Source organism: Diadema antillarum, unplaced genomic scaffold (assembly GCF_040938485.1).
Source record: "Diadema antillarum isolate AM-2024a unplaced genomic scaffold, OU_Dant_1.0 scf00000034, whole genome shotgun sequence".
NCBI lineage: Eukaryota > Metazoa > Echinodermata > Echinoidea > Diadematoida > Diadematidae > Diadema > Diadema antillarum.
In genome coordinates this window covers 741,708-753,708 of record NW_027270923.1, presented here as the reverse complement: position 1 = coordinate 753,708, position 12,001 = coordinate 741,708, and the positions used below count along the sequence as shown (strand labels likewise).

Below are 12,001 nucleotides of genomic sequence, written 5' to 3'. Positions count from 1 at the left end.
ACATGGGTGGACCCATTATGGGAGCCACATGCGGTAGGCCCTTTTGGGTGGGAGGTGATCGACATAGCTCAAAGTCACTCGAGAAAGACAAGGAATCAACATCGTTTTCTCGTATCATTCAATAAAGCAAAAGGTCCTAGCTAGTCACTGATTTTTTAATTATCCTCTGCAACATTAATTTCTATGTATTTCTAAGAAATATACACAGACATGTACACAACTGCTTTTTGCAGTGCTCATCTATACATCTTTCCGCTTTCAAAACAATTTGAATGGATAATTTCAAGCACATCTCCTAATGTGCAGATTAATATAATAGGAATGATTTGAATTGCTCTCTGTAGTCTTGCGATTGCAATTCAATTCAATTCAATCTTTATTTTACTTTCATCCAACAAAAGGTGATACTTTATACATATTACAATGAGGTATGTCAATATACAGGCATAGGCAACATGAGAATGGGACATCATAATGAATACACATCAGCTGAAAAGAAAGATCGAAACATAATTCGAGGCTACGCAAAGGATGTTTTTACATATCACAGATGAAATACAGATGATATTTTGCGTTTAACATCTTCCCCTATATCCAGAAGGGTATTGGGATGGTATATTGTAAGTATAGATTAGTTCATCGTGTGTCGGCGGGTTGTTTGATTAGATTTCTTTCAGTATTAAAGTTGGTAGTTTTGGAGCTGAATTTTAAGGGCGTGGTAATGTGATTGTATCTTTCCAGGTAACGTGTCAGTAAAAGCCAACAAGGCGTCAATGTCCACTCTTATCTTTGTCATTAATTACCACTTCCAAACACTGTTCATTCACTTTCACAGAAGTTGGTCCACAGGCGACTAACTTTAAAAGTCACGTAATTTACACCGTCACGATGCCCGTCACGATATTGCCATTTTAATTTAAAATTGCTGTTACATTTGACTCTTTAATCTCTCACCATGTAAAACACTTTGTTAAGTAGAGCTGAGAAAGCTGAACTTGATGTGCGTGCATATTGTTATCACCATCTTCTTTCACGATTAGGCATTTTTTTTTTCTTTTTGCATGATATGTCACACTGTATGTGTGTACTGATGCCTTAAACTTGCATACTATTGTACGCAGATTCTCTCTTTCTTTCACCTGTTCTTAACATCTGCACAATGTTCGTATATAATAGTCCCTTCCAATCACTGTGCTCAAGACGCTGTTTCTGCAGTTCATTATTAATTGTCTAGTTTGTATTTCCTACCAATCAAAACGTAGACATTTGGCGAATATGTTGATATAGAAGTAGATAAATGGATGAGTGAATGATATTAGTCATCGTTAGATGATTTCTTTGATGAAGATACAATGTGCAAATTCCAAGATGATTGCAATAATAATGTTTACGTAAAAACTTTGGCATGACACACAAACCCCCTCAACATGATTATACATTTGAATATCTGATACACGCAGGAAATGTAAAAAGAATAATAACTTTTTTTTTTACACATTGCTATAATAACCGAAATACAAGATTCGATGATATTGGCTCAAATTATAAAATCACTGCACCTAGTTTCAACACATTTATTATCCTTGTATAATCCTGCAGACTGGTCAAATAAAACTGATGATAAGTTGTTCTACACGTGATGACTCGTTAAAGTTTTGTTCTGATTAGCAGATTAGTATATAATGCGCTGAAAGGAAGTGAAGTAATATGGAAATCAAAGGTTACGATTAATTCCAAGTAAAATATTTGTTAAATCAAGACTACCTTTCCAAGCTCACATGTTACTTTGTGGCTTGATGCTTAATTGATATGTGAATAATATTGTTCATCAGTAAATTTATCTTAGGTATGTCTCCATGATAACATGACGCAAAGGAATTCACAACCACCCGTTTTATTGTATGTCCATTTGCAATTGTGATGGTTAACGTGATATTTCGCTGTACAAGTGGGAAAAATGTGAAATTCAAAGACACGCAGCCAAATGACCTCGAACAGTCTCAAAGCTGGGCCTATAACAGTATTCATTACATTCCATTCTTTTTGTAATGAGTCCATAACATTATATTGCATGAAGAGAAAAGTAATTCCTTTTTGTAGTTTTCCGCAAATCCTTCAAAATGCATTTGATATCATCAAACAACTCTATTAGATAAATCGAGGTTGTTTTGGAGTCAGAGGTGTTGCAAGCAAATTGTTCGAATCCGAAGGGGAAGCAAATGGGATTTAGTGTTGATGAGAGATTAATAGTTCAAATCCTAAACGTTTAAGGTAAACTGATAGAGCACAATAGGGCTGAATCTTGCGAACATTCTGTATTTGATTTATTATTTTGTGTATGTATTTTTTCCAATGATATACGTGATATTTGTGATATTTCATAATGTGCTGCTGACAAAAAAGTTGTTTTGTTTTTGTCACAAAATGTTGCAAATGAATAAATCACATTGTCTTTTTACTTCGAAGTCACAGGTTATACACTTATTTTTTACTTCCGTCTGTACGATGTCTTATTATATTTTGTATCTTTTTCTTGCCCCGTTCACGTATGTATGTGTGTATGATTTATTTTGTGATTAGACAAGAATGAAGAGGTTGGGCAAGTGCGGTGAAAAAAAAAAAAAAAAGTGCGGTGACTCTTTGTTTACGGAACTTATTCACATCGTTTTGCTTTCTGTTTGGGATTGTTTGTTTGTTTGTTTGTTTGTTTGTTTGTTTGTTTGTTTGTTTGTTTGTTTGTTTGTTTGTTTGTTTGTTCTTGAGACATGTTTTCTCCGTCTTAGCATTTCTAGTTTACGTGGTTTTCCCGGAGTTTTTCCAACAAGGACTTCTGTAGGAAATAATTTATGCAGCCGTGCATTTCTTCCATGAAACTTACAATATTGCAGCTTTACACTAACGTGACTAGCGCCCTCGCAGGGGTCAGCTCATCCAACACGCTGAATACGTACGGGCCATGAAAACGTGAAGCAAGAAAACTAAAAGAACAACAAAAATAACAAACAAACAAAAACAAAATGAATACAAGCAAACAAAAAACACATGCAGAACAAAACAAAACAAATAAACAAAGAGAGAACCGCTCATAAAATAATTCGCAACGCGGTCGAAGCTGCTGGAACACGAGCAATTAAGAATAGGTCTACATGTGTTAAAAGCCTTCGTGAACGCAGAAGGCATCATTATACAGAACGTAATGTACTATAGAACACATTAAAAAAATGTTGAGTGTTTGTGCACACCCATATCTGGATGCATGAGATTGTGTGACTGCGCCATATGTTATTATTGTATAAATGCACAGTTCTTGTTGACATTGGGTCGCATGGATTTATGAACCTTATATCAGCAAAAGGAAATGGAGATATTTTTCAGTGTTTTTTTTTTCTATTTCAGATTTATAATCTACGTCAGTTGCATTTTGTAATGCTCTGTGATTGATTTTCAATCACGATTTTTCTTCGAAGTCAAAAATAAAAATATTACATTTTGGGTTCCTATCCTTTATGATATAGAAAACCAGACTGCGTTAAGTAGCTCCAGGTAATCATTTTGTAAAGTCTATGGACAATAGAATAAAAATTATTAGGAAAATCTATTTAATTTCCATCATTGATTAGGAAGCATTGGCACCTGCACTTCGTATCATGCTCCCAGAACTCTACCCCATCACTTTTGTTTTCCTAGCATCAAAAATATTCTCAGAATCGCAACGTATGCATTCCTATTTCTTGCAGTTAAAAGTGTGTGTGTTTGTTTGTGGTTGGCGGAGAATGGGGGTCGTGTCGCCAAAAATCAATACCCTATTGTTTGATACGCACACACACAAACGCACACACATACATGTTATGCATCTATTGTTTCATGTATGTATGTATTTATGGACTATGTCCTATGCGTGTAGGTAGGCGTGTTTGGGAAATGAATAAATAGCGTCTGATTAATAATGTGTGCTGTTCATCACTTTGCTGAAATATGTTGGTTTGCTGGCTGAATATTTTTTCACTGTTGTGTAGGCCCTTAACATATGTCTGTGACTGAATACTATAAAGTTAATACTCTGACACTGGCGACAAAAGTCCAAGTGTGGGCAATAATTTCATTCTTCAACATTCAACAATGACTAATATTTTCAACACAGTCGCTCCCCTTCTTTCAGACAGTCATTTCATTCCGTCGCATTTCATTTTTTTTTTTTTTTTGGGGGGGGGGGGGGAATAAATACGCGAGTAACAGCTGAATAAACAAAGTCGAGAGACACGTGTCGTCATAATGTTGTCTGTTTCTATTGTCGCGCGATGCTGAATAGAGACTATCAGCTCAATTGAATTGAATTGAAATGTTTTGATTAACGTGTTCAAATCAAACACAGCGGAAATCAGAGCATGGAGCAATTACTCCTGTCTTGTCCCGTTGATGGAGACTCTGATTAGGACCCCGTCTTGAAAAAAAAAAAATGTTGTCTCACAGAGCATCTCAAATGTATTTGTAACCTTTTGGCTGATTGATCACAGCCAGAGCACTGCGTGGACGATTTATCCCCCCATTAATCACCGAAATGTGTAAATAATCCGCGACATACGGCGCGTCGGAGCCGTGGTGATCTTTCAATTATACGAGTGGCATAGAGCACTTCCCCACTTCTCTCTCGAGTTCGACGACACACATATAATACACTATTATCATACACACTATCATCATACTCACAAACACATACACACATTATGCATGGACACAGAGACACGCATACCAAAACACACCCACACAAACTCACACAAAGACGATGCATTTTTATAGTAATGCATGTTCGTGGATTCTGGAAAAATGTTGCGTTGAATTACTGCGCCGAAGACGAAATGAGTATAAATGGTATCATTAGACCACGTTTTGCTGAAGGTCGTAAGTTTGAATTTGCACCTGAGCACACCAAACGAGGATTTGATATACTTTACACATACATGTAAATCGATTGCTCCGTACGCACTAAGATCTTAAGAACATCTCACTATAGTATATATATATATATATATATATATATATATATATATATATATATATATATGTATTCATTATGATACAAACAGACATAAAAATGAGTTATGCATTATTGTCCTTTTTGGCATACAGAAGCGTCGCATGTCGCACAACATTGCATGTACAACATTATTCATTGCTTCCACTCGTATTTAACACACAGCCGTACATTATGGCGTGCCCACATACACCAACATACCCTCATGGGAAAAGTTAATACCTTTAAGACATGACATCTTACATGTGTGCTTTATTTATGTTAGATATCATTTGTATTGCATTTTCATATTTTGATGACGTGAGCACACCTGATATACCCGATTTAATATGAACTTTTGAAATGCACAGAATATTTTTCAGTCTGAGTATTCAAAACCATGAAATACAAGAATTCCATGAATAAGGCACAGTTTTGTCAGAAAAAAGAGAAACTTACACATGTGGCTTTGACACCACTTCCAAGCGTAGGCCATAAAAAAAAAATGGCTGATTGAAAGCTGCATGTTACATCTGCTTTTTCAAGTTATGCGGAAACCTTATGCTGTTAAAATTGATCAGCATAACAGATTTAATTTTCTTTAGCCCGCCATTAGGTACGAAAAAACAGCACGGACATCGCCAGTCGTTAACTCAGGTTCAATCGAAATGCTCAGGTCGTTGCCCTTCGGTCTTTCAACTCACAACCTTAAAGGGGATTTCTCTGTATCTATCCATCAACAACAGTAATATGCTGCAGGGCAGAAAGTGATTAGATATATTCTTTCATTATACAGTTGTAAGAATTATTTTTCGCGTATGATTTTGGTATTTGTATGGGTTTTGAAGCTTCCTAGGGTCGCTAATTTTGACGCTATTACAGCAACCGAGCACTCAGCTGGTCAGTTCAGATTCACTTATGGTGATAACCAAGGCCAAGACGTAACGAGAAAACAACGACAAGCGATAAATAGATGTGTCCTCATCAATCGTGCACACACACACACACACATACATACACACACACACATACACACACACACACACACACACACACTGGTACACATATCATTATAAAAAAACAAGAGCTTTCTCATTATCTCACACACAAAAAAATTGGAAACCTGAAGCCCTCATCGCAACCAAAACTATACCATCCCTCTAAATGAGGCCAGAAATCTCGCACTTTCTCTTTTCAAAGCCTCTCAAAATGATGAAGTCTGGCAAAGGCGAAACCCTTTAAAAAGAGGTCAACCACGCCTGTAAGGACAGTCCACGGTGACATCTTGACGATTGCCTTCCCTGTCCCAGAGTTCCAAGAGGTAAATGTCACATGGTGTATACAATCTAATTAAAAGTGCCCGGCAGACCACAATTCCTGTCATTACGCAGCGATAATACCCATGTCGCCACCTCCAGATGTGATCTCGCGAGAGGACTGAATTGCTCATGCCTTTCCTTGGGGGTAGCTGGCCGTCATTATCCATATCTTTACTTCCGCCCTTTGCCCGCCGATTTCTGGTCGATGACTACGCGCAGCACGAGTGATCGCCTGTTTACATCCGTCACTCCTCGCGTCGCTATACGAAGTCTTCAAGCGAGATCATTTTCTAATCAGTGGGCACAGAGTACGCGCCACCTAATTGTAATGCTTTTGAAAACAATTTCAGATCATTTAACACTTGTTTGTACTGTTCACATCTAAATAAATGCCTGGGGTCTCCCATACAAACTTCCTGTACCGTAACATAATAAATCATATTTGTAACAAGAGATATGCCAACATAGAGATAAGCAACCATACAAGCAACCATAAAAGCAACCACAAGCAACCATATCATGATAATAATGTACATTCTGCGTGAAGAAACAGCAAGGGTGTATATATACGTGCATGCTTCTGTGCTACAGCTCATGATGAACCATCAAACGTATAATATGTCAACGGGGTAGAAAACGCAGGTACTGCGAGGTTTACATGTTCACGTGAAAACACCTCACCACAATACTGACACGAAATTATGGTAAAGAAAATAAGTGAAATGCATCTATAAAGCCACATACTCTTGTACTCACGACCTCAGCAGCCATAATGTCGTATGTTCTCTATTCGTCTGCGAGCAGGGTCGATTAAAAAGAAATGGAATAAAATGTTAAAACAGATCAGAGTAAGGAATCATGGAAGTCAAACTGAAAGTGTTGATGAGTGACGCAGACAGCGAGGGAGAAAGAAAAGAGAGGGCATTAGAGATAAAGAAGATGAAGGGGAGATAGAGTTGTGAGAGAGAATGCCGAGAAATTTCATCTGTCCTTACAAATCCAGGAATATTCCAGCTCCCCCTTTTTCCTCCTTTTTCTCTTGTTTCTCCCTTCTTCATTTTCTTGTATTCTCTCTTTACTTTCCCTCTCTCTTTCTCTCTCTCTCTCTCCACTCGCTATTGAGGCAATATTATATATATATTTTTCTCTCAGTCAACCATTTTCTGATGTTCCATCTCTCGGGTACCATCCTCGGATTACGTCGTTTGTCGTTCGGCTTTGTTTCCCCCCTACGTCCCATTTATCCCTAGATCGCGTTCGCATATTGCGCTAGGCCATTGCGGATTTCATATAAATGCCTCCCACGGCAAACTAAACCACAATAACAATAATAACAACAACAACAAAAGTAACCAACGGCAGGATATAAAATACCCATCACATTTGTGCGCTGCAGCGTCGGTTTTTCGTAGGAAATGAGCTACCTGTCCATCGCCTTCGTATTTGTTTCGAGCATTTTAAAAAAGCAGAAAATAAAATAAAGCCTGATTTGCCAGTGACATTCACATCTTTGAAACACTCGATATAAGGTAGGATTTACCCCCAAAAAAAAAATGCTACACACACAAACGCCCGCACACACAAGTATGATACGTATAATACTCTCCCCTCTCTCTATATCTAACTTCGTATATGTTTATATATATATATAATATGTGCGTGTGTCTGTGTGTCTGTGTGTTTGTGTGAATATATTCGACACAGGTCGTTCTGTCTGTTTATCTGATGTTCTATTATATTAGCAAGTTTGAAATGTCAGGCAGACCTCAAATATTTTTAAGCTATTATGTGTCTGTCCGAATATGCTCTTTCAAAGTTCGTGAAAAACTAATATACTTGTTCACTTGCTTGATTAGTAATATAATAATTTTTCCTTCTCGATACTCTTAAAGAAAAATCTTACAGACATGCTATAGCTTGGGAATATCTATTTGAAATCCGTTTTGTTTAAAATGATTTAGGTCGTGTGCTGAAGAATCTTTGCCATAATGATACAGAATGAAGTGACTCGCAACATGGAACCCTGTGAAAGATGAGACAGACAGATAGACAGACTGACAGACAGACAGACAGACAGGCAGAAGATTGCAGATGGGCAGAGGGAGAAAGAGAGAGAGAGAGAGAGAGAGAGAGAGAATGAGAGAGAGAAAGGGAGAGAGAACAAAGGAGAGTTCGCGTCAAATTTTGGAAGTCAATTCTGCATCCCGCCATTTGGCGCACAGGTTGAACGGTAACGAAAATGGAAATTCCACATTGTGGCAGTATAATATTAAAGTCCTGGGAACATACCAGCACCACTAGAATGATATACCCCTCTTCAATAGACAGGTTCTTTCATGCATTAGCAGGTTTTAATAAGTAATAACATGGATGTTCCAATTGTAATAGATACCATTGACTCACTGAGCATGATATTATGATACATATTAGTCTATACTTGTACAACATGTTTTGTTGTCTGTTTTGTTGTTTTGTTTTTTGCAGGGTATTTAGTCACTTCTATAACCCCTTTCACTAAGAGGGTTTTAACAGCTTCTTATCCTAGTCCTACTCCTCAAAGATAATGCTAATTTCAGCGATCATGCCATAAAGATAAGAGGGAAGATAACGTAGCAAAGAATTCGACTTTGTTTGGAAATGCCACAGGATAATGATTATGGTTGTCTACCCTGGATTCCGATCATAAATGATTCAGGGAGGAATGAAAAAGTCATAACATATGAGTGCAGGGAAAATTGGATTCAACCTTTCATGGCTGAAATGGAATCTGTGAGACTTAAAGGAGACCGGATAATTTTTAGATTTTTACATTTGAACAACTATAAATCAGTTGTACTGATAACAGAGTTTCAGAATCTATGATAATTGGCATGAAGAATAAGAATATTTTTGAAATTTATAACAAATTGCAATGAACAAGGATGATGACATAGCAGAGTCACTGTAAGAATGCATGAGTTGGGGCTCAAGGAAGCAGAACAAAAGAAGAAGGCATGCATAGATTATACACAGGTGAACTCGCAAGCAAGCGGGATTGTAATGGAATTACACTGCTACATTTCTGAAATATGTGAGCCTCCTATGTCATCATCTTTGTTCAGTGTAATTTGTTTGAGGTTTTTGAAAGTATTGTTTCTCTGCTCAAGAGCCACAATGAATTCCACAAATCTATACATGGAGCTATTGATTTATGTACTGCATGATGTAAAATTATGAAAATCGTCTGGAATTCCCTTTAAGAATTCGTTGTGAATGGGGACGAGATACTGGCACATTCAATACGTTTGTTTCAATGTTAAACATAGAAACAGACGTCTTGTTGGTACTTTCAACTTGCTGATATTTGAAATAGATGTCATGAGGATACGAATTGACCGTTATATTTTATTCAAATCAAGAAATTGAACCATGTAAACATTCAACTATTTGATTCGACCAATCAACGTCATCTTGAGTAAATGCTACACTTGACTTCATTTCAATTATTCAATTTTAATGTGACATTCATTATTTGAGGAGAGTACCAGCGTATTCCAATACAATTTTTAAGACCTCAATTAGGAGGCTGGGGAAACTTTCATGTTTAATACACTAATCAATACTTCTACGTTTGCTCCTTCAATCCACGAATGTAACTACTTTTGGAAATTGGGTTGTTGTTGTTGTTGTTGTTGTTGTTGTTGTTGTGTTTGTTGTTGTTGTCAAGGACATCAATGTGGTTTACTTACATAAAGAATGATTCAAATTTATTAAATTCTTCCGTCAATAAAATTTCATGAAATTCTTACTTCGTTGTAGGGCAAATTTTGTCAATCAGTTGCAATAAAGAATGATCATAAACATGATAGGACTATTGTCACTTTCTTTGGCCGAGTACATGCTGGCCTTATTACTTTGTTCCCAAACGACGAACTATCGATTTTGCAATCTAATATGCGCGGAACGTATTCTCTGTTTGCGTTCCCTACTCCATTGAGGAGTGGTAGAAAGCGTACATTCAGATGTGAAGTAGGTTTATCTGCGGGCAGGCGTATGCGTGGAATCCTTGCACGCCACGCACGTCCACGCTATGTTAAAAAATGCGCGGGAAATGCATGTCGCCTTCCTCTTGTGGCGTACGTATAAGGACGCATGGAGATGGGACATATAATTCTCTTCCACTCTCCACTTTCTCCGCGTGTTTTCATTTCCGCACGGGAAGACTGAACGGCAGGCCGCATTTCACTCTCGGGGGCTGTTCGATCGTGGCATTGTCTGCTCGGTTTAACATGAGCCGCGCGAAGACAGCCACGTTGAAATCATTAATGTAGCGATCTCGAAGCATGCAATGGTGTCAACCTGTTGAACTTGAAGACACTGAGTGGAATGCATTCCTGTCGCTTTGGGAAGTGTACCTTTTCTTTTTGCTCATCTCTCCATGCTTCTCAGCGTATCGAAGAGCTATGCCTGACCTTGTGCTAATCCATTTCTCATTGACTTGACTAGTTCAAACTTTTTGCTTTACCTGCGGTTGAACTGTCATGATTTTTTTTTAAAATCGAGATCTGACAATAATATTCCAGGATTATAACAGAAATATCAAGTCGGCGATCTCCTCCTGTAAAAATTGAACCGCTATAGCTTTATTGTCAGCCAAATTGCAGCTCGATATCAAATCTCACAGGATGGATCTCCGTTGCCGAGATATCATGAGTTTTGTATTTTTCTCGCTCGGGACACTTCTTCTGCTCGCTCAAGGTAAGAGTAACTGTTAACAGTTTGCGGTTATTGAAAGCTGCAATGGACGTAAACTTCAGTTTTGTGCCATTAAATTTGCCATTGCCAAAAAGACGAGGTGCATAAAAACATTCTGAGTTGAATTATAAATATCTCCTTTTTCAATTAAGTTAAAGCACAATTTGCGGTCATCGAAATTTGCAATGAATGTAATGTGCTATTCAGTGTCACTGAGATTTACCGTTGTTAAAGGGTAAAGGGGGTGCAATGTTTCTTCAATGAATGTTTAATCTCTTTGTTTTTAGGTTTTTAGATCAATTCCGCCTGAAGAGAGACCGAATTAGTTCGTTTCCTGGTTATTATAATCCAAACAATCGTAGGTGATATTTTCCACATGCATCTACTTTTGTAATCATCACAATGATAACTAATATATTACAGGTTCCTTTTTTATTTGTAGAAACGTGAAAGAAAAGTCGGGGGATCATATGGAGAAGAAATCATGAATGGCTGACCTAAACTTGACTCGATGTCGGGCGTAATATAAAGAAGGGGAGGGAAGGACATTTTAATCACTGCATATCATAGTATAATTACTGATGGAAAGAGTTACATCAACACGATAGTATTATAACCGAGTTTGTCAGTCGGTGCATTGTTGACTGCACGAAGATAGGAAAAGCATACACTAAATAGGTCTACAAGTTATTTGATGTTATCTTGATCGGAAATGTGTGAATATTGTTCCGGGACATTGCATGATAGGTTCAGCTCATAGTATCATTCTTACTCGCAGTAGCGAGTCCACGCAAGTGAGTAATGGTTTGCTTGAATCAAGGTATCCACTGTGCATTCCAGACCATCGCCGCAGAGACAAAAGTATGGGGGAAATGAATTCATGAATATCTCTGACTGAAATTGATTAGGTTCCGTGCTTCAAAATCCCATGCACTCC

At 37.6% G+C, this 12,001-nt stretch overlaps 1 protein-coding gene across 1 annotated transcript in view; it reads left to right on the top strand.

The window, feature by feature from the left end:
- Positions 1-10,538: 10,538 nt before the first annotated feature.
- LOC139743443 (neuronal acetylcholine receptor subunit alpha-3-like) overlaps positions 10,539-12,001 on the top strand; it is a 69,515-nt gene continuing 68,052 nt past the window's right edge. The window contains exon 1 of the mRNA XM_071653928.1: positions 10,539-11,067. Coding sequence (XP_071510029.1) covers positions 10,995-11,067 — 73 coding nt within the window. The 5' untranslated portion in view covers positions 10,539-10,994. The remainder of the gene's footprint in view (positions 11,068-12,001) is intronic.